At 47.9% G+C, this 18,883-nt stretch overlaps 7 protein-coding genes across 8 annotated transcripts in view; 4 read left to right on the top strand and 3 right to left on the bottom strand.

Moving 5' to 3' along the window:
* Positions 1 to 2,496, top strand: part of CNBB5200 (hypothetical protein) — a gene marked incomplete at both ends in the record, with an annotated part of 3,313 nt that extends 817 nt beyond the window's left edge. Inside the window, 8 exons of the mRNA XM_771900.1 lie at positions 1 to 93; positions 145 to 303; positions 351 to 581; positions 632 to 1,092; positions 1,149 to 1,336; positions 1,386 to 1,985; positions 2,037 to 2,296; positions 2,356 to 2,496. The exon at positions 1 to 93 is cut by the window's left edge and continues 63 nt beyond it. Coding sequence (XP_776993.1) covers positions 1 to 93; positions 145 to 303; positions 351 to 581; positions 632 to 1,092; positions 1,149 to 1,336; positions 1,386 to 1,985; positions 2,037 to 2,296; positions 2,356 to 2,496 — 2,133 coding nt within the window. The remainder of the gene's footprint in view (positions 94 to 144; positions 304 to 350; positions 582 to 631; positions 1,093 to 1,148; positions 1,337 to 1,385; positions 1,986 to 2,036; positions 2,297 to 2,355) is intronic.
* A 1,144-nt stretch (positions 2,497 to 3,640) lies between these two features.
* On the bottom strand, positions 3,641 to 5,625 carry CNBB5190 (hypothetical protein; the record flags this gene model as incomplete). 2 transcript variants are annotated; one of them, XM_771899.1, is made up of 5 exons in its annotated part: positions 3,641 to 3,809; positions 3,866 to 4,014; positions 4,084 to 5,052; positions 5,106 to 5,482; positions 5,541 to 5,625. In XM_771899.1, 5 exons carry the CDS (start codon positions 5,623 to 5,625, stop codon positions 3,641 to 3,643), a joined length of 1,749 nt encoding a protein of 582 aa, XP_776992.1. The 2 variants fall into 2 exon arrangements, with proteins under 2 accessions (XP_776992.1, XP_776991.1); XM_771898.1 differs by lacking the exons at positions 3,641 to 3,809; positions 3,866 to 4,014 and having other exon boundaries at positions 4,015 to 5,052.
* Positions 5,626 to 7,128: 1,503 nt separating this feature from the next.
* CNBB5180 (hypothetical protein) lies at positions 7,129 to 9,626 on the top strand (the record flags this gene model as incomplete). The annotated part of the gene is made up of 3 exons (XM_771897.1): positions 7,129 to 7,512; positions 7,587 to 9,039; positions 9,097 to 9,626. The coding sequence occupies 3 exons, from the start codon at positions 7,129 to 7,131 to the stop codon at positions 9,624 to 9,626; spliced, it is 2,367 nt and encodes a 788-aa protein (XP_776990.1).
* A 399-nt stretch (positions 9,627 to 10,025) lies between these two features.
* On the bottom strand, positions 10,026 to 11,529 carry CNBB5170 (hypothetical protein; the record flags this gene model as incomplete). Its single annotated transcript, XM_771896.1, has 8 exons — positions 10,026 to 10,300; positions 10,348 to 10,362; positions 10,419 to 10,511; positions 10,563 to 10,721; positions 10,774 to 11,037; positions 11,097 to 11,155; positions 11,203 to 11,453; positions 11,503 to 11,529. The coding sequence occupies 8 exons, from the start codon at positions 11,527 to 11,529 to the stop codon at positions 10,026 to 10,028; spliced, it is 1,143 nt and encodes a 380-aa protein (XP_776989.1).
* A 2,637-nt stretch (positions 11,530 to 14,166) lies between these two features.
* CNBB5160 (hypothetical protein) lies at positions 14,167 to 16,206 on the top strand (the record flags this gene model as incomplete). Its single annotated transcript, XM_771895.1, has 4 exons — positions 14,167 to 14,873; positions 14,928 to 14,997; positions 15,049 to 16,035; positions 16,096 to 16,206. The coding sequence occupies 4 exons, from the start codon at positions 14,167 to 14,169 to the stop codon at positions 16,204 to 16,206; spliced, it is 1,875 nt and encodes a 624-aa protein (XP_776988.1).
* An 840-nt stretch (positions 16,207 to 17,046) lies between these two features.
* On the bottom strand, positions 17,047 to 17,606 carry CNBB5150 (hypothetical protein; the record flags this gene model as incomplete). The annotated part of the gene is made up of 4 exons (XM_771894.1): positions 17,047 to 17,082; positions 17,134 to 17,321; positions 17,381 to 17,476; positions 17,531 to 17,606. 4 exons carry the CDS (start codon positions 17,604 to 17,606, stop codon positions 17,047 to 17,049), a joined length of 396 nt encoding a protein of 131 aa, XP_776987.1.
* Positions 17,607 to 18,111: 505 nt separating this feature from the next.
* Positions 18,112 to 18,693, top strand: CNBB5140 (hypothetical protein; the record flags this gene model as incomplete). Its single annotated transcript, XM_771893.1, has 4 exons — positions 18,112 to 18,195; positions 18,253 to 18,374; positions 18,430 to 18,573; positions 18,624 to 18,693. 4 exons carry the CDS (start codon positions 18,112 to 18,114, stop codon positions 18,691 to 18,693), a joined length of 420 nt encoding a protein of 139 aa, XP_776986.1.
* Positions 18,694 to 18,883: the final 190 nt, after the last annotated feature.

Below are 18,883 nucleotides of genomic sequence, written 5' to 3'. Positions count from 1 at the left end.
TACGACAACCTGCTCAACGTCCTTGACGAAGTGGGCGGGGGCGGTGACAGGTCAGAGAGAGCTGTACGAGCGGTTGGCGAGGGTCTTATTCGTGTACGTTTACATCCAACATCGCGTTTATCAAAACTTACCAATTCCTCTTAGTCTGCACACACTTTGGTTGAGACCAATGTCGGTGAAGTTGAGGCACTCATCAGCAAGATTGAAGGGTACATCATTGGTCGACGAAATGAACCAAAGGTCCTCCAAGACCCTTTGGCACCGATCCTTCCTGCCGGCCAGGAGCACCCCACTTACAGCGATGTAAGTCAAGCATGCGCAGGGAAGATATATCCACTGACTTTACCAAGAACCTCGATAACTTGTTGGCAGCTCTGCGGGCTTTCCAGGCCTCAAACTGGGAACCATCAGCCGTTTTACCTGCATACTTGAGGGAGATTGTCCCGACACCCGGTCCCACAGCACCTATTCCTTACGAACTTCAAGAGGTCGCCATGCCCCCCGAGCTGTACGAAGTCGACAGCGATGAGCTGGATGTTGGCGAGGGACAAATTGGAACTTTCTCATTCTTCGCCGACGAGGTGAGTCAAGCCATGAGCTCGAGTTCTACCACGACTAATGAGTTTTCAAGGTCGTTCCTTCACCAAGCACCCTCGACGGATGGTATCTTCGCAGCCTTGTTCTCGACATCATCAACCTTTACGAGGTCAATCGCAAAGAATGTTCTCGTCTCCTTTTGGAACTCCGCAAGTTTCTTCCTCGAGACACGTTCAAACCAATCGTTCCTCTCCCAGAGGATGCTTCCCCTCCCCCTTCTACTTGGTCTCTTGAATCTCTCGTCGTCTCTACTCTTTTGGGCGCTATGCTTACTCTTCCAAAATCTCATCATAAACTTATCTATTACGGATCCGTCATTACCGAGTTGTGTAAAGCCAGTCCTAACACTGTAGCGCCTCCAGTTGGTCGCTCCATGAGAAAGATCTTTAGTCTTCTGGGCACTGAGGGACTGGATGTTGAGATAGTCAGGAGGGTGGCTGAGTGGTTCTCTGTTCATTTGAGTAACTTCGGCTTCCAGTGGATGTGGAAGGAATGGTACGTTCCCCCCTTTTTTTGGAACCGGGATAGCCACTCTGAACATCCATCGATAGGGTTCCTGACCTTGAGCTTCCGTCCTCTCACCCTCGTCGAGCCTTCATGCGTCGAGTCATTGAGCTTGAAGTCAGACTATCATACTACGACCGTATCTTGGAAACTCTTCCCGAGCCTATGATTGCGGAAGGTGCTGGCGTGATCTCCCCCGAGGCACCTGATCCTTTCTGGGCTTATGAAAAGGATGGCGAGTACTTGTATTGGTGACTTTTGACTGTGTACTAACAAACTCACAGACCACCCTCTTCATGCCGAAGCTGCTGCCCTTCTTTCGCAGATCAGACAGAAACTTCCTAGTACTGAAATTATCAAGTACATCACTGAGATGCCCAATGCTTCTTCTGGTCCCGGTGAACCTCTCTACCCCGCAGTTCGTCAAATGGTTTTTGAGACCATCTCACATCTCGGTTCTCGATCTTTCTCTCATTTCCTCAACGCCACTGAACGATACAGTGACGTCCTCCGATTCCTCACTCCCGACTTTGCCTCCCGCCGTATCCTTCTCGATGCCGTAAATTCCTACTGGCGTCGATCAAGCGAGATGCGACTTGTGACTTTAGACAAGTACCTCCAGTACGGCATTCTTGAGGGCATCGACATTGTCGAATGGATCTTTGCCGATGACGAGGCCGAGGGCGAGGAGGGTGATGGATGGACCGATGGTGACAAGTGGGAGGTGCTGTCAATGTGCTTGGAAAAGCACCTTGGGCGTGTCAAGGCTATCTCAAGGCGATTGAAGGTCATTGAGAGAGAGGATGAGGCAGCTAGGGCTAGAAAAGCTGGTGAACAATTGGAGCGAGGTGAAGACGTCAATGTCGAGGACGATACCAATGAGGGTATGTGTATTCATGTCATTATAGCGTAGAAATTTCTAATTGTCCATTCAGACTCGCGCCCCGAAACTTCTAAGGAAGCCCGTGATGCCCAAACCTCCCTCGACATCCAGTCGACTCGCCTTGAAAAGGTCCTTTTGGCCACTTTCAAGCACTTCATCTTTGCTCTTCTTCCCTGGACTGCCGAGAGAGAGGAAGGCATCACCACTTCCAGTGAGGGCCTTAAGGGTGTTCTCACATTGTTGGATAGTGACGAGGAGGGTCTTTGGGGAGTCAGGGCGAAGTGGGGCTGGTATAGAGAATTTGTCAGGAGGGTGCGTTGGTTATCTCCGCCGAAAAGAAAGCCGTCGCTAATCAGCCATTCACTTTTTAGTATCAAGCACAGCTCATGCCCTTTTCCGACCTTATTAACGCCACTGTCATCTCTAAGATGTCCAAGTCAGAAGATGAAGGTTCTGCAGAAGCCAGAGCGGAGAAGATGGTCAAGTCCGTTTGGGAGGTCATTTACTTGTAAAACGAGGCTGATCAGGGTTAGAAGTCATGATAAACTCTATCTCCTTTTTCTATACACTCGAAATGCAATGTTCATTAACAATGGTAGGATGAATGACTTTCATGCCTGTAAAAAAAAACTCCAGATACCGGAAAGATGCGAAAAAGGACCCGGGATCCCCAATTGGTCCTTTACTGTGGTACTAATCGAGCATTCTTTAGCTTGACTTGGATTGTTGGTCGCATCTGACTAGTGAAAGTAAAAGAATCATTTATTACTGCGCTGTCAGTATAAGGCGTCTGCTCCTTCTTATGCCGTTACGCGCCATCATTTCCCTGTCTGTTCTCCTATTTTCGGGAACGGAAGGGGGTGCTGTATGGAGACTATAATGCTTAGAACCAATGCAGTTATGTTTACCTTGCGTGGGTTTTTATCATGTTCACCCTGCCAACCAAGAATCAACAAGACACAACCGTCCCTAGCTCCGTCACACTTGCACGCGATCGTACGTACAGCTAAGCTGGTTCCACCTTTTCGCACCAATCAATCAATTTAATTTAATTGTAAGTAAATATTGCATGTCATGTGCTGTTAAAAGATGTAGTAATGGCTTCTTTCATTGCCGTCAGTCTCTAGTGAAAAAAATTCGTAAGTGCGTTCCAAAACAGTCAAAAAGTATAAAGAACGGAGGAAGGGAAAAAAGGGAACTTCCTGTCGGAGAATCGAACTCCGATCTCCCGCGAATCCTGTGATCGGGTTGACAATCATCCAGTGACAAGCGAGCATACTAGCCGTTATACGAACAGGAACTTATTGTTTTTAGGGCATAATCGCAATTATATCAACACCGTTCAGGGAAGGAACCTGCTATCTGCTGCCTGACATACAAAAACGAATCCCCCACGCTATTTACAACTATTAACCCGCTGTACTATTTCACACATTTATTAATCACCTTCATCAAAATGTACATAACAATGCCAGCACTTCCCTTTCGTGGAAGATTAGCAGAATAAGCATGTCAGCATGTGATGCACCATGCTGACAGCCTCTAGAGTTACTTTGATGTAATGCCGGTCTTGGTGCATATGCCACAATGAAATCTAAGAAAAAGTTCTAATGCTATTTACAATTGAACGAAATCTTTTGTATTGAAACAGGTTCTCTAATTCTTATACATCACACAGACCTCCCCGGCGACGATAAGGCAACCAATAAGCATTGTTACCATCACCGCCAAGGTATTCCATTTGATAAACTGCCGCAACGTTACTCTAATTCCTTTTTGAGACAGGATATTCCGCCACAAGAGCCCGGCTAATGAAGCAGAAAAGCTATTGTGATTCGTTAGCAAACGCAAATAGTAGATCTCGAAATAAAAGAGCCTAACACGAAAGAATATGCGCCAAAGTTACTGCCTACGGCAAGTGTGAATACAGTGGAGTACAAGGAACGGTCAGATACTGCTGTTTGTGTCGTTGCCCACGATTGGATGACACGCGCTAAAAGAATAGTAGCACCAATGTTCGTTCCAAATATCTAATGTACTGGTAAGCCGTCTTCTATCTTTCCGTAATACAACGATATAAAAAGAAGATGAAGACTCACGTTGCATCCAATAATGCTCAGCATACCCATCAGCCATACACTACCAGCCACACCACCCACACGTTCCCACTCTCCCCACCATCTACCAAAAAGCGCAATCCAACCAGTATGTTGGAGGCCTTCGACGAGGATGAAAAACGAGAATGCGAATGGGACGAGAGCAAGAGGCAGATGAGAGACAATGCGTTTTACTGTCGGAAACATGGCGGAACAGGTTGGTTGAGGGGCAACGGAGGCAGTTGTTTGCGATGAGTGTGCAATTGCCTGTGTTGAAGATGCTGGGAATTCAGGATGCTTCTCGTCTACGTTCATCACCCCCTCGCTCTCCTCGTTGTGCTTGAAAAAATCCCTCCCTACATCCCTGATGAAGATCACCGCTGCCGCTGGCGCCGTAACCGTCCAAACTCCCACTTTTCCTTCCAGCAGCCCTCCCGCACTCAGTCCAACTAGAGCCAAAATGGTGATCACAAATACTGATGCTCCAAAAATTGCACCCACAGGATCTAACAAGGCTTCGCGGGGGTTGATGGGAGGCGGGTGAATGGCCAGTGGGATTAGTCCTTTTCGCCGATATACACACCACCGAGCAAGAGGGTAGTAGAGGACAACAGAGGTAACAGTTGGAAGTGCAAGCCAGGCCGAGTAGCTGAGGAAGTTGATACCAAACGCGGAGGTAAGTACAAGGTTTGTTGGGTTGGATGATACCAACAATGCCGAGACGAGATTGGCAACCTGGAAATGGGTGAATAGGAAAGCGGTTGGTTCGGTGATAGAAGCGTGATCCGTGAAGTACGCGAGGAAGGGTGTGCCAGAGAGAATCAGTGGGTCGTTACCGAATATAAGACCAAGTGTGGTGAAGAAAAGATAGAAAGCGGTATAGAGGCGATCTCCACGAGATGACCTGGTGGCGACGAGGAATGCAAGATATCGAAGGAAACCTGTAGCGTCGAGGGAAAGTGAAATGTATGCCTGAAATAAGATTGCGTTAGATACCAAAAAAGAGTATTTTGAATCAAACCCACAAAACAAACAAATAAAACCATAATATCATATGGTTTCACGCCCCCGCTGCCAATAATACCTCGCCGAACTACTCCTCCTGGAATACAGGTGGATGCCAAAATGAGTAGTACTCCTACGACAGGGGCTGTACGCAAGTCAAGAGGTATATGGTACCGCTCGTCCTTTTCGATGGGAGTATTTGGCAGGCCACCTTGCAGTTCGTGGCTATTCATCTCGAGCGTGCCAACAGGCTGCCGTCTTTCGGGCTGCTTGAGTTTTGAGCTGCATTGCTCATCATGTGAATTCTTGCTCAATGAGATCTTGGCCCAAACCTTTCTACAAGGTCGAGATATGAAGTAGGGTAAGGGGATATACACCGGCCAGATAACCAACGCATCTAGCGTTCCCCAAAGTAAGTGGTGCTCCACAACAGTTAAAGGATGGAATTGACTCACTAACAACAAAGAATACGATGAGGACCACTATCGACCGAGCGTCAATTGAGCGATTTTCGCCATCAATTAGAGGAGTGACTGCCATAGCAATAGAAGTGTTTATACGGCTGGTTCACTGTAAGATATACCGATAATCCGCAAATGTCATTTGCTAAGATGATTGCTTGGATAAACAACCTGCGCTTCAAGGATGCTTAGGTTTTGAATTACAGCTGACTATCATTGTGTGGAATATAAATTTGCGGTTGACTTGTGTGGAACTGATGAAAGGATGTGATGGATCTCTTGTTCAAAAGAAATTGAGAACAACAACAAGTTCGGTAGTTGTACAGAAGTACAACGGACGAACAAGTCGAGCGGGAACTAATAACTCCGGGGATTTTCCGACCGCTTGCATGCTATCAAAGGAACGGATCTACTTGTCGCGGAGCGATCGACGACACAAGCAAAAATGTTCTGACAGATAATTATGGAGAGCTATATGGCAAGAAGGCGAACCCATGTCTGTTTGCACTTCCATACATTTCTGAAGGCTATGCATCATCATCCCCTTCTTATAGCGACAGGCAAAGGGAAGCAATAATAGGATAAGGACGGTCGAAAGATTGTCCTGTCGTTAACAGGCAATGATTGAGACGCAAGGCACGACATGATATCCTTCCATTTCTGCTCAGTGCTCATCTCTCTTGCGTCGTGTTTTTTTTTTCTTTCGCGAGAGAACTCGAACTCTGGGATATGATCAAAAAGACACAACAGAACACTTTTAGAAATCTCCACCTAACTATTCCATTGCCGAAAGGGCCCGAAGCTGCCTGTAAAGAAGCACGGAATATGGTTTTTTCGGTTCGCCGGGCGGAGTAACCGCAAGCCACATTGGTATTAGTCACGATGAAGTGGATGACAGAGATAATAATGGCGCTCCCGTAGCAAAGCGCAATCGAACAATACGCTAGTTACCGAGATATTTGTCGAGCATCTACGGTCCGAAGATAGCAGAGCCGAACGAAACAGGAAAGGAGAAGAGAAGAAGAGAATGCTGATTTGCCATTCGCCACGAACGTGCACACGACTAACAGATGAACATAAAAAGGAACGCTCAGTCGGCTATCACCGCTCTATTAGTTTGGTCCAGCGAGGCGGCTATTATAGACATCGAACAGCGCAGGGAACCATTCCATTGGCGCTGTAAAATGGTCGTGCTCCCACTGTCTGCCAATAGGATGCATGCAGACTGGGGAGGAGTTTTGGGGGGTGGAAAAGGAGAGACTTTTATCAGAGCGGGTAAGGGTTGATATAGTGGCGGACAGAATCATGCTTGTATCGAATTGCCCGATATGGTAATTCGCGGTTGTGGTCTAACTGTCGTTCTGGAAAGATGATTTCGAGATTAAGCAAGTGCTCCCGCGACCATATCTTACAGCCCATTTCACAACTTTCCCCCTTCTTTTCTCCCAAAAGAATCACATAGAATACGACACAGCCGCAAATACAACACTCTGCCAAGTTCTGGTAATGCTGGGCGCCTCCCATCAATAACAACTACCTTTCGAGACCTCAAAAGCCTCACACGTTCGTGGAGTGGCAGCGGATGATCGGCACAATGTCAACCTCCCATTTGAATTCTCCTTCAGCTTCCTTTCCACACCAAGAGCAAGAGCTATTCTCTTTGGACTTTCTTGCTCTAACTGGGTTGGACGGCTCCATCTCAGATACTAACTCGCCACAAGCCAATTCAAGTCAATCGAGTCACCGCCAACACGATCAGAGCGGCGATGCCGAGGGTCAGACGAGCAATGAAAGACAAAACTCAATTTTTTTCCGAGAACAAAGAAGATCTTCCAAGGATCTCTTGAACTCAATGGAAGTAGATGAACATACGGGGAATGCTTTGCGGGGCTTGGGGCACAGTAATGATGGGGAAAATCAACTCCAAGATTTTGATTCTTTGCAAGCCGCATTGTTACAACAGCAAGTGAGTTGTCAAAGAATTATATGGTAATATACCAAGGCTAATAACAATTCCAGCTTCAAGCTATTCACATGCAGTCTCCTTTAGGCTTTGATATCCAAAATCCGACCTACCCGCTTGGGCAATTGCTGGCTTCGCCTGCGTTTGATGAACTGCATTCATCGCCCAATGGGCACTCTGAGCAACAAACCCTCTCTGTCCACAATGCTCACCCGAGCTCCCGATCCGTATACGACTCGCCTTTATCACATCTTGCGTTCAATGCTCACGGCCACCGTAACTCATTCTCTTCTATGTCGACGAGGAGTCCCTTAGAGCAGTTGCAAAGGCAGCAGCAGCAGTTTCAAGAGCAACTTGGATTACTGCAACGGCAACAGCTCAAGATGCAGGCAACGGCTGCTGCGGTTATGGCAGCCTCCACCTCACCATACATTGGGCTAAATGGTCCATCATCGACAGGTCCTCGACCTTCGGTGACGCCCGGCATGACTCCTTCATCCTCGAACACTGGCATGTTTTCACCCCTCACTTCTCCAGCTCTTGAAGCCACCAACTACTCTCACCAGTCCCATGTTAGCCGTCACAGCCAACAGTTTTCTCCTGCCTATGGCTCGCAGCATATTGGCACATCCGGTATCCTCAACACTGCTCTATCTTCCCCCGCCCTCAATCCCATTGGTTCTACAGGAGGTGCCAATCAAACCCTTTCGCCTGCTCTCAACCCTCAAAATGAAGTGAACAGGGGTGACTCCGAATATCTTCATGCCTTCATGGGTATGCTCGATAGCACCAACAGTGGGAACAGCACACCTGGTGGTGAACCTCCACAACCGAGCTATCAGTCACCTTCCATGACAAGCGCTTCCACAGCTGGCAATTCTACCATAATATCATCCCCAGCTCTCTATCCTCAGGGTGCCGGTACCGGTCCTCACAGACAATCCCTTCCTTTCAAATCACGCCCTTCGCCGATGCTCAAACCCACGCATCACCGATCGCACCACCGCAACTCTGGCTCTGGCAATGTCTCCATTCCTTCCTCACCAGCAATCCAAAAGTATCATCCTGACGCATCTATGCCACCTGCTGCTATGAACTCAGGTCTGCCTCCGCCGGCAATCGAACACCGACAGATACAATCCAATCTTTCTGTCTCATCGACCTCTACTCCTTCCCCTGTCGATCTCAGCCATATTATGCCACCACCACCGGTGCCGACTGGTAAACCCAAGGCACGGAAGGGTGTCTTACCCATGACTCCAGCTAGTCTAATGAACCTTGGTTCCGTGGAGAAGCATGGATCTCAGTCTGTACCGCTACCAAAGTCTCAGACTTCGAGCGAGTCAAACTCATCGATTGGTACAGTCACAGCTGCTACATCTTCTGGAAGTACAAGCAAGCCGGCTGCCGGGAAGAAAAAAACGGGTGGTCAAGTGGGGAAGAAGACGGCAGGAAGTAAGCTTGTACCGGTGGGAACCACTAAAAGAACTTTGGCTATGCGACCTCAGACAACTGTTGGTGTACGATCAGGTAAGTCACTTCAATCCTCCGTCAACTTCCTGCATCTGACTGACATACATATTATAGCTACTAAAGCAGCAGCCGCCGCTGCTGCTGCTGCCGCCATCGCCCCGGCCGAACCCGAAAACCGCAAAATATCTCACAAAGCCGCGGAACAAAAGCGCCGAGATTCTCTCAAAGCCGGTTTCGACGAACTCCGTCTCTTACTTCCACCCATTAACACTGAAGCTCTAGACCCATTATCCGGCGAGCCTATCCCAGGCTCTTCAGCACCGAGGTTATTACCCAAGTCTTCTCTTGTACCAGATGATAACCCTAATCGGGGCGTAAGCAAAGTCGCGCTTTTGAGGTTTGGGAATGAATATATCGGTAAACTGCAAGAAAGGGTGGATAGGAGGGATTTGTACATCGAGAAGCTGAGAGAGGAAGTTAAGCGGTTAAGAGAAGGAGGGGAAGAAGAAGACGTGACGTTGGATAATGGCGAGGATCTTTTGGAGTACGACTGGAGAGAAGGCGAAGAGGATGAGTTTGGAGAATGCAATGGCGATGACTATAATGAAGATGAGAAGGAAGCGGGGGAGGGGGATGAGGGATGATATGGATTTGGAGGATGATGGCGGATAGCAGGTCAAGACGAAGGGGGCTAAATGCTTTTCAACAGAGCTCGGCGCTGAAGACGATCGAGTCCAACTTGACGAAAGTCAATGGTTTGGAGGCGGGGAATATCATTCCGAGGATGAAGGACAACCAGGAGTCAAGGACTAGGACAATCACAACATTTTTTTGGAGCGGATTTGCTTTAGAATGTTGAAAATATATATAATTAGTACACGTTGGATTAGAGAAGGCATCGCTGTACGTATAGCAATTAGAACCTTGCTTATCATGCCATGCTCTATTCGAAAATGCTTAGTTCTTATATTCTAGAGCATGTAGAGCTCATTTATTCATATCCTATACACCTCCTTTATTACCCTGGATACCCTATGATGTTATCATTGTTCATCAACATCCATTTCCTCTTCAGCTTCTTCATCAGAAGCGTTGAATACTTCTTGAGCAAGCTTGGAAGTCCTTGGTGTGCCCTTTTCACCGCCCGGCGGCCTTCTTGTTCTGGAGGCAGTAGGAGATGCGGACGATCGTTGGACATGGGATGGGGTGACTTGTGGTTGAGATTGAGATTTGGAGGGTTGAGAAGGGGTGGCTAGCTGAGATGGGCCAGAGGAGCTGGAGAGTCGGGAGATAGGAGCAGGGTTGAGGTAATTACATTCTATAAGGCTGTTAACCGTAATCTTCCTGATAAATGACGAGACATACTAGGGCAGATCCATTCTAAGAGGCAGCGTTATCAACAAAGATATATTCATAACGACGGGCGGAATACTCACGCATTCTTTCCCATTCATACTTGCCCCCGACAAGGCCATTATGCCTAAAACATTTCTCGCACACTAAAGCGTACTTGTTCTGAGTTGCTTGAGCTATTGAGCCGGTCAACTCTACACACAGGGCTAAAAAACCGTGAGGCTTACAAGGATCGTCACCCAAGATAGAATCTGCCAAACGGTCATACCACCTCTTTTCAGGAGTAGGCAGTATAGGTTGAATAGCACCCATTTGCATTTGTAAAGCAGCCGCTTGATCAGGAGAGATACCGGCTGGAACAGGCAGAGGCGTTTCTGATCGAAGAGCTGCGATCGACTTCGTGAACTTTCACCTTACAGAGGGAATGTATTGACTCACGTCCTGGTGTACCACCGGCACCAATCAGATGACCAGGGGCTCTGGGAGTGCCTCCGGGACCAACAACCTTAGGCGAAGGGTTCGGAGTCACTTTGCCAGGTTTCTGTGGAGTAGTCTTGAGACCGCCACCGACAGCGGGTCCGAGGTTAGATGTAGGGTCGTCATAACGTTCAATGAGCTTTCGAGTAGAGTCATAATTGGTAGCCTTCTTGATCTCTTCGAGTTGTTTACGCTGTTCGGTAAGGAGCTCGCGAAGGTGTTTCTCTGCGTAAAGCAGATGAGCCAGCAGCCACACGAAAGAAAAAGAGTCTCATGGAACCCACCTTCGTGCACTCGTTGGCGGGAGAAGTAGAAATGAATCACGCGATTAAAGAAATAAATACTACACGAAGTAAGTGCTTCCATTTTAGCATTGCCAGCCAAACTCACATTACAGGCCCTCCCAATACCCCCGCCAGACCAATCATCCTCCCGAGCAGTTCATCCTGTGTCGCTCCAATAATGCCCAAGCCCTGCACCCACCATAAACCAACCCATAACACCCACCCTGCAAATCCATAAAGATATACAAGAAGGGCAATGCGCCTCTCACGCAGGCGAATTTCAGATAGATTAGTTTTGGCCTCTGCAATGTCAGTCGCCAGACGGGACAACAGCGTTTCGTAGTCCGGCGGCGAAGACTACACGCGTCAGCTTTGGCTTTACCACAATGACCAACTAAAAACTTACTTTGGAGAAGAAGGAAAAGAATCCCATGTTGATTGGACCTATTCCCCTGGAAAACACACTGAGGATGAGGGTAAATTTCTGCGATGAAGAGGAAAGAGCGCGCAGATGTTTACTTATGACGTTCGGTGGAGAGAGATTTTGGATCCAGGCGGTTATCGCCGCAATTTTGTTGAATGACAACATGACAACAACAACAATAACAAAAATAGAGTATATCCGTCCCTCGCTGCAACGAACGAAGGGTCGACGGATTGCGAGTGACTTCCTTCGACCAAATGACACGGATTCGCTGCCGATTTCATTTACTAACCTTCTTATGCATTCGCCTGCCATCTACTGTATCATGGAGCTTTATGATTCGCACTTTCGTCCAATCAAAAAGCTGTTTTGAGGCCTTCAATCAAGACATCTTGTTGCTAGGGAAGTGATACCCCGACGACTGGGCAGTCAATAATATTGAATGAGCGAGAAGATGGGAGCCTAGGGTACGGAGTTCTGAGGGAGATCGTTTGTGGCGTGGTGGGATCGGAGTTGCGTGGTTATTTTCTTTTAATTCTATGATAGTTCCTTTCTTCTTTTCTTCAACCATCCATAATAGACACCTTTCAACAAATAAGAAGACGCTCTTCTTCATGATCATTGCGCATGATGTGTGACTGCAGTGTCGACTATTTCACACACATTGTCGTAGACACCAAAACGTCTGAAGCCTGCCCGACTCCCCCTGCCTGTTAATATAGCTGTCTGCATGCGACTGACGACCTGTATAAAAATATCCAGTTCGACCTCCCATCAAATTGTTTACATGATATGTGTCACTACAATATCATGCAAGAGTCGCAATCTGCGGCCTATAGGATCGATTGACGCACTCTTTCCCCCTTGTCCCTGTCCAAACTCCACCTCACATATCCACGATTTACCTTCAGACTCATGCGGCAACGAAATCAACAAAACATCCTCGGCTTGCCTCTTCCTCTTCTCCAACACTTGGTGGTCAGCCTCCTCTTTTCTTCCTCTCCAAAGCTTGATGGGTGGCCACATCCCTCCAGTCCGACAGCCCAGCCTCCGCCAGGAGTAATCGACATCATCTTCTTTATCCTGAAATTAAAGAGATAAGTTAAGCAGAAGGAAAGGGTGGTATATAAAGCAATAGACTTTGGTATTTCCATAGTCCTCAGAAAGTCAATACTGTTGTCCTTTCTTACTACCTTGCCTCTTAGCATTCCATCCTTTTTTAATCCAGTCAGCCATTAGTCCAGCTCCTGCTCCTTCAGGCCCTGGCTATTCCTTCCTCAAGTCCAGCGTCTGTTCGGTCAGCCTGGCAATTCCTCCGTCCGGCTCTGCTAGGCGTGAATCCTTCACTTTCATTCGTCGAGTTCTACACCATCCGACATGAGCGCAGGGCAGCTAAGCTGACTGACGTGACGCCCGTGACACTACGTGACAATAGGATCTCGTCGTCATCACTGCCACAAAACTGGTATTTCTGAGATATACTACTAAGTTCAATTTCCTGACAAAAGATCAGCTCTTTTCAGCTTTTGAATGCCTAGTATAATATGACCTGAAGATTCCTTCTTCTTTTTCCAGCTTTGCTGATTTGTCATGGTTTTAGCAATTAACTACCCACAGCAGTCGGCCATCATACGTAATTGTAGTTTTGAGATGCCACGCTAATACTGGGTGAAGGCGATGGCAGAAAAGGATTCATACAAGGATGGAGCACCATGAGGGACGATAGGATGAGAGGAAGGTAAATGATGATGATCGAGAGAATGATTAATCAGCTCATGAAGAAACTTGGAAAGATATACAAGATAGATGTTTAAAGTGGGTGTTTCATCATAAAGGCTCCTATTTAGTGCCCCTTATTGGTCTTTAACCCATACCAATTATAGGGTCCAGCTCGACTGCATCGTGTAAATTTCGCATTTATCTACGTATATATTCTGGTGACCAATTGGTGCAGATAGAGGCGAGCGAAACAAACCCATTAGCTACTGGATTTAAATCCCAATAAGAGCTCGAAATAAGCCGTACTAGCTGCTCAAAATAACCACAGCAAGAAGCTCGAAACGAGCTTGTAACTGTTCTTGAAATGAGCCGGAAATTAAGCCACCTCAAGGCTCATTTAAGCGCCATATAGGGTCAAATCAAGCCAGTAAATCGAGTTGATTGAAACACTTTCCACTTAAAACAAGCCGGCGCAAATTTGGCTTGAAACAAGCCGCCGCGGGTCCCACGCATAGTAGTCAACAAGAAGATTCAGTGAAATCGGAAAACAGCTGAATGTACAATTAATAGAGAAGAGAGCAACATTTGTTCCTTGATAATCATACTTATCCATGGCATTTGGTAGAAGGTGTCAGAATATACCTGTGCAAAGCAAACACAAAGAAATAGAAACAGATTTTTTTTACCCTGTCGGTTGATTGAATTTCGTTGATGGCTGGCTATCTTGTCAGATCTGCGCCAAGTTGTCCCGATCTCAGTCCGTTCCCATATCTCGCTTATGGTACACACAGAATTAATATAATTACACACACAACAATTTTCCCACGGCCGCCTTTGTACATTTCAGAAAAGTTGAAGACCTTTTTGCATACGTACAAAACCAAAACAGTCAATCATACATCCACAAACAATCCCCATTTTCCCAACATGGACGCCCTCTTAGCAGCTGCTGGTCCTCTTCCCCAGAAGAAGGGGAGACCAGGCAAGGTCCATCAGCGTACTCCTCATCCGACCTCCCACAAGACTGTCGCTCGTGGAGATGGCAAGGACAATATTGATTCCTCGACGCAATCCATCTTGAGCAGCACACGGTTACCACACTCTTTCCACCGCTCCAACCTCGCTACAGGATCGTCTTCAGCACCTATCCGACCTGATGGAACTCTCGGAAGAATAGGGGACAAGAAATTGCGGGCGAAAATCGCCTCGCAAGATGTGGGCAACAAGCGGGCCAAAGTTGAGAGGGATGACGTGAACGAGTGGATAAACAAGGCTATCGGAGGTGAGAGAGGTGGGATTGAGGTGGATGAAGATCTAGGGGAGAAGACTTGGAGAGTCAAACAGGAGGAAATTGTGAAAGAAGTGGCAATGAACGTCAGGGGGAAAAAGTTTGATTTGAAAATGGAGGACATGGGAAGCTACAAAGTGGATTACACTCGGAACGGCAGACACCTTGCTATCGCTTCATCTCGCGGTCATGTTGCTACTTTCGACTGGCAAGCCGGTAAACTCCATTCCGAAATTCACCTGAAGGAGACTGTTCGGGACATCAAGTTTCTCCATTCTGAGGCGTACTATGCTGTGGCTCAGAAGAAATATGTCTTTATCTACGACCAAAATGGCGTGGAATTACAGTAAAGCTTGGAATCTTTGAGACAGGAAAGGTTAAGAACTGATGGTCATTGTAGTAAACTGAAACAACATATCGACCCTACGCATATGGAATTTTTGCCTTTCCACTACCTCTTGTCTACTGTCGTGCGTATCTCGTCTCAAGTTTTTCTTGAGTCAAGCTGACATTTATATCAGGGTAACGCCGGTTATCTCAAATATCACGACACCTCCACCGGTGTCATGTTAACTCAAATCCCCACCCGTCTTGGTTCTCCTCATAGCATGACCCAAAACCCTCATTCTGCTATCATCCACCTCGGTCACGCCAACGGTACCATGACGTTATGGTCTCCCAACATGACTACTCCTCATGTCAAACTTTTGGCTCATCGCGGACCTGTCAACGGTGTTGCTGTTGATCCAAGTGAGCACAGTGCTGGGAGGTACGTTGCGACGAGCGGGATGGACGGTACTGTCAAGCTTTGGGATGGGCGTATGTGGGGTAAGGAAGTGCGAGAATGGAAAACGAGGAACCAAATCACATCGCTTGCCTTTTCCGGCATGGGTATGCTCAGTGTTGGTGGAAAGAGCGGTGTGACAGTTTACCAGGACCTTTACAAAAACACTCATCGCCCGCCATCTCCCTACCTCACCCTTCCTCTTCCTAGCTTGACAGCTTCTGCCACCCGTTTCTGCCCCTTTGACGATCTCCTCTGTGTCGGGCATGAAAGAGGAATATCATCCCTCATAGTACCTGGTTCCGGTGAACCCAACTTTGACAGTGCAGAAGCCGACTTGTTCGAGACTCGTACAAGAAGGAGGGAACGAGAAGTCCGTGGTGTCCTCGAAAAGGTCCGACCGGAGCTTATCACAATGGATGCCAACTTTTTGGGCAAGATTAGTGAAGGACGGGGTGGGGAGACTCATGAGGAGAGGGAGGGAAGGAGCTTTAGGCAGTTGGGAAGGTTGGAAAGATTGCGCCTTACCGGTAAGGCGGATGAGCCCGAGCAAGAGGGTGTTGACGATGAGGACGCTGGGCTGGAAGATGGTGAGGCTGACCCTAACGGCGGAGAGAGGTCAATAAGAGAAAAGAAGGAAAGGAGGAAGATGAAGGGCAAGGGCGGTAGTACCAAGAGGTACTTGAGGAAGAAGGCGAAGAAAAACATTGTAGACAACTCCTTGGTAAGTCTCCCCAAGTTTTTGGTGCGATCATAAACCCCACAACTGACGATCTGTGGATAGTTGCAAATGAAGGCCAAGGTGGCAGCGCAACGAGCATCAGAGGAGAAGAAGAGAAAGGTGGAAAGGGGCGAGATCGTCCAGGAGACTGGGGCGTTGGCGAGATTCGCTTAGATATAGGGTTTTACTGCTCAATGAGGGGCTTGTATATTTGCATGTACTGCATGTTTATCGCATCTCGGATGCGGCGTTCGCTTGAACGTATTCACTGTTGCAGATTGTCACAAAAGAGGTCTTTCTACATGATATGATAGCCTTAGAACTTTGTTTTGAATGACCCTACTTGGAATGTGTACGATAGCTGAGCGAAGGGTGGTATGGTGGCGGGCTATTCATCGGCGTATCGTCCAATTTTGTGCTCCTTGCCGATAAGAAAACGATCGACGACCGAACTCGCTCGAGGTTTCATATCTGTTTCCATCGTTCCGCCTTTGTCCAACATAGGTATCGCACACATTTCTCAATCCTCCCCCATAATGCGGATATTGCCTGGTAGTATTACTTCAAGTGAAGCGCGCGACGCGTCGTCTGCGTTTTTGTCTACACGGTGATGCTATAGAGCGAAACTAGACCTAGAGACAAAACAAGGTTAACAACCCCAAATTGTGCCGGAGGTCGAAAGAACCCATAAAAAAGACATTTGGGACACTGTAAGAGTAAAGTTGTAAGCATATCCAGAAAATTCCATGCTTGCATCCTTCACGCAATGAGACGAGTAGATGCTGTCAGTCGCGCATCCGCCCCCCTTGCCCGTCGCCCGAGCCACCAAGGGAATAAAAGTGTACAATGAAGATTGGGACAGCCCCAAAAGGGCTAGAAAAATGGGCAGTACTAGACTGTCAAGATAGCTAGAGCACACAAAAATGTATGTGGAACATCACTGCATCGTCGCAGAGTCAAAGAAGTATAGCGAAAACGAAGTATAAAAAGCTAACACTACAAGAAGCAACCCCCTTACACCTCCTGAGAAGCCTTGGCCTTGCCCTTGGTCTACGATAATCATCAGCTGCTGATCAAACCACGAGAAGAGTGGTAACTCACCTTGACGGGAAGGAGCTCGGCCATAATGTGGGGAAGGACACCACCCTGAGAGATGACAACAGATCCGAGGAGCTTGTTGAGCTCTTCGTCGTTTCGGACGGCAAGCTGAAGGTGTCGGGGGACGATACGGGACTTCTTGTTGTCTCGGGCAGCGTTACCGGCCAACTCGAGGATTTCAGCGGCAAGGTCTAAAAGGGTGGCGTCAGTGTACTGTCCCAGTGGCCACCGAGTACAAGACGCGACTTACACTCAAGGACGGCAGCGAGGTAGACGGGAGCACCGGAACCGATTCGCTGGGCGTAGTTACCCTTCTTCAAAAGACGGTGGATACGACCGACGGGGACTGGAGAGCCCAGTAAGCGCATAATCAAGGGCATGGCAGACCAACTAGACTCACACTGAAGACCGGCCTTGGAAGATCGGGAAGAGGACTTGGTCTCGGAAGAAGCCTTGCCTTTGCCACCAGAAGACATTGTGAATAAGTGTTGGGTGTTGGTTGGGTAGTGGGTAAAGTAGTAGAAGGGTTGTTGGAAAGACTTGTTGAATGGAGGGGAAAGAGAAGAAGAGATGGGGGTATTTAAATGCTCGCGGGGAATCTGCGCGAGGGGCGTCCGGGAGTTTCCCTGGCGTTGTTTGCAAAACACAAGTCGTGACGTCGCCGCTCAGCTATTTTTTGCGGGTGACGCAACCACTTGGGAAAATAAACCTGTGACGTCGGCACTTGAATAAGGGAAATGTGAAAATAAATAAAACAAGTCGTGGCGTCACTAGATACCGCGTCGAAAAAACAGCAAACAAGTCCCCGGGCCACACGACGACGGGTCCCTGAGCTTCTCCCCCTGCGAGCCACCCACCCTTTATAAACCACACCTTCATCTTCCACATCCTCTTTTCCCCTCCATCAATCACTTCAACTCTTTCGCATTCTCAACTACTCTCTTCACTACCAAACCCCCCAAACCACTTCAACTTATCACAATGGCTCCCAAGTCTGTTGCTTCCAAGGCTCCTGCTTCCCAGGCCTCCAAGGCCCCCGCTGCCGCGTCCAAGGCTCCCGCCAAGGTCAGTTCGCGTCCGACTTAGACATTGGTCGTGTCTTGTAACTGACGTGTATCATAGGCCGCTAAGACTTCTGCTGCTCCCAAGGACGGTGCCAAGAAGAGGTCCAAGAAGAGGGTCGAGTCTTACTCTTCTTACATCTACAAGGTCCTCAAGCAGGTCCACCCCGACACTGGTATCTCGTGCGTGTCACTTTTGCCACTCTTTTGACTTTGCACGCGCTGACAGGGACAATAGTAACAAGGCCATGGCTATCCTTAACTCTTTCGTCTCTGACATTTTCGAGCGAATTGCCACTGAGGCTTCCAAGCTTGCTTCTTACAACCACCGATCTACCATCTCTTCTCGAGAGATCCAGACCTCTGTCCGACTCATCCTTCCGTGCGTCACTATTTGTTTTCTTTTTCATCATAAGCTAATTCGGTATTTAGTGGTGAACTCTCTAAGCACGCCATCTCTGAGGGTACCAAGGCTGTCACCAAGTACTCTTCTTCCAAGTAAACGGTGGTGGCGTAGGGTTGTAGAGCTTTTTTTGTATCGTGCGCTAGTTTGCTAGTGTCACTATCTTTTTACTTCGTCTTCGCTAGTCTTCTTTGACATGAATGTCCTGTTTCATGATACCGTCTTGGCTGTATTCTCTGATTTTGGTTGATAATCCTTGGTGATGGGTTTGGCAGACTTGCGCGTCGAG

Source organism: Cryptococcus neoformans, chromosome 2, assembly GCF_000149385.1.
Source record: "Cryptococcus neoformans var. neoformans B-3501A chromosome 2, whole genome shotgun sequence".
Classification (NCBI taxonomy): domain Eukaryota; kingdom Fungi; phylum Basidiomycota; class Tremellomycetes; order Tremellales; family Cryptococcaceae; genus Cryptococcus; species Cryptococcus deneoformans.
Note: the sequence above shows the minus strand (reverse complement) of the source record. Positions and strands in the feature narration are given on the sequence as shown.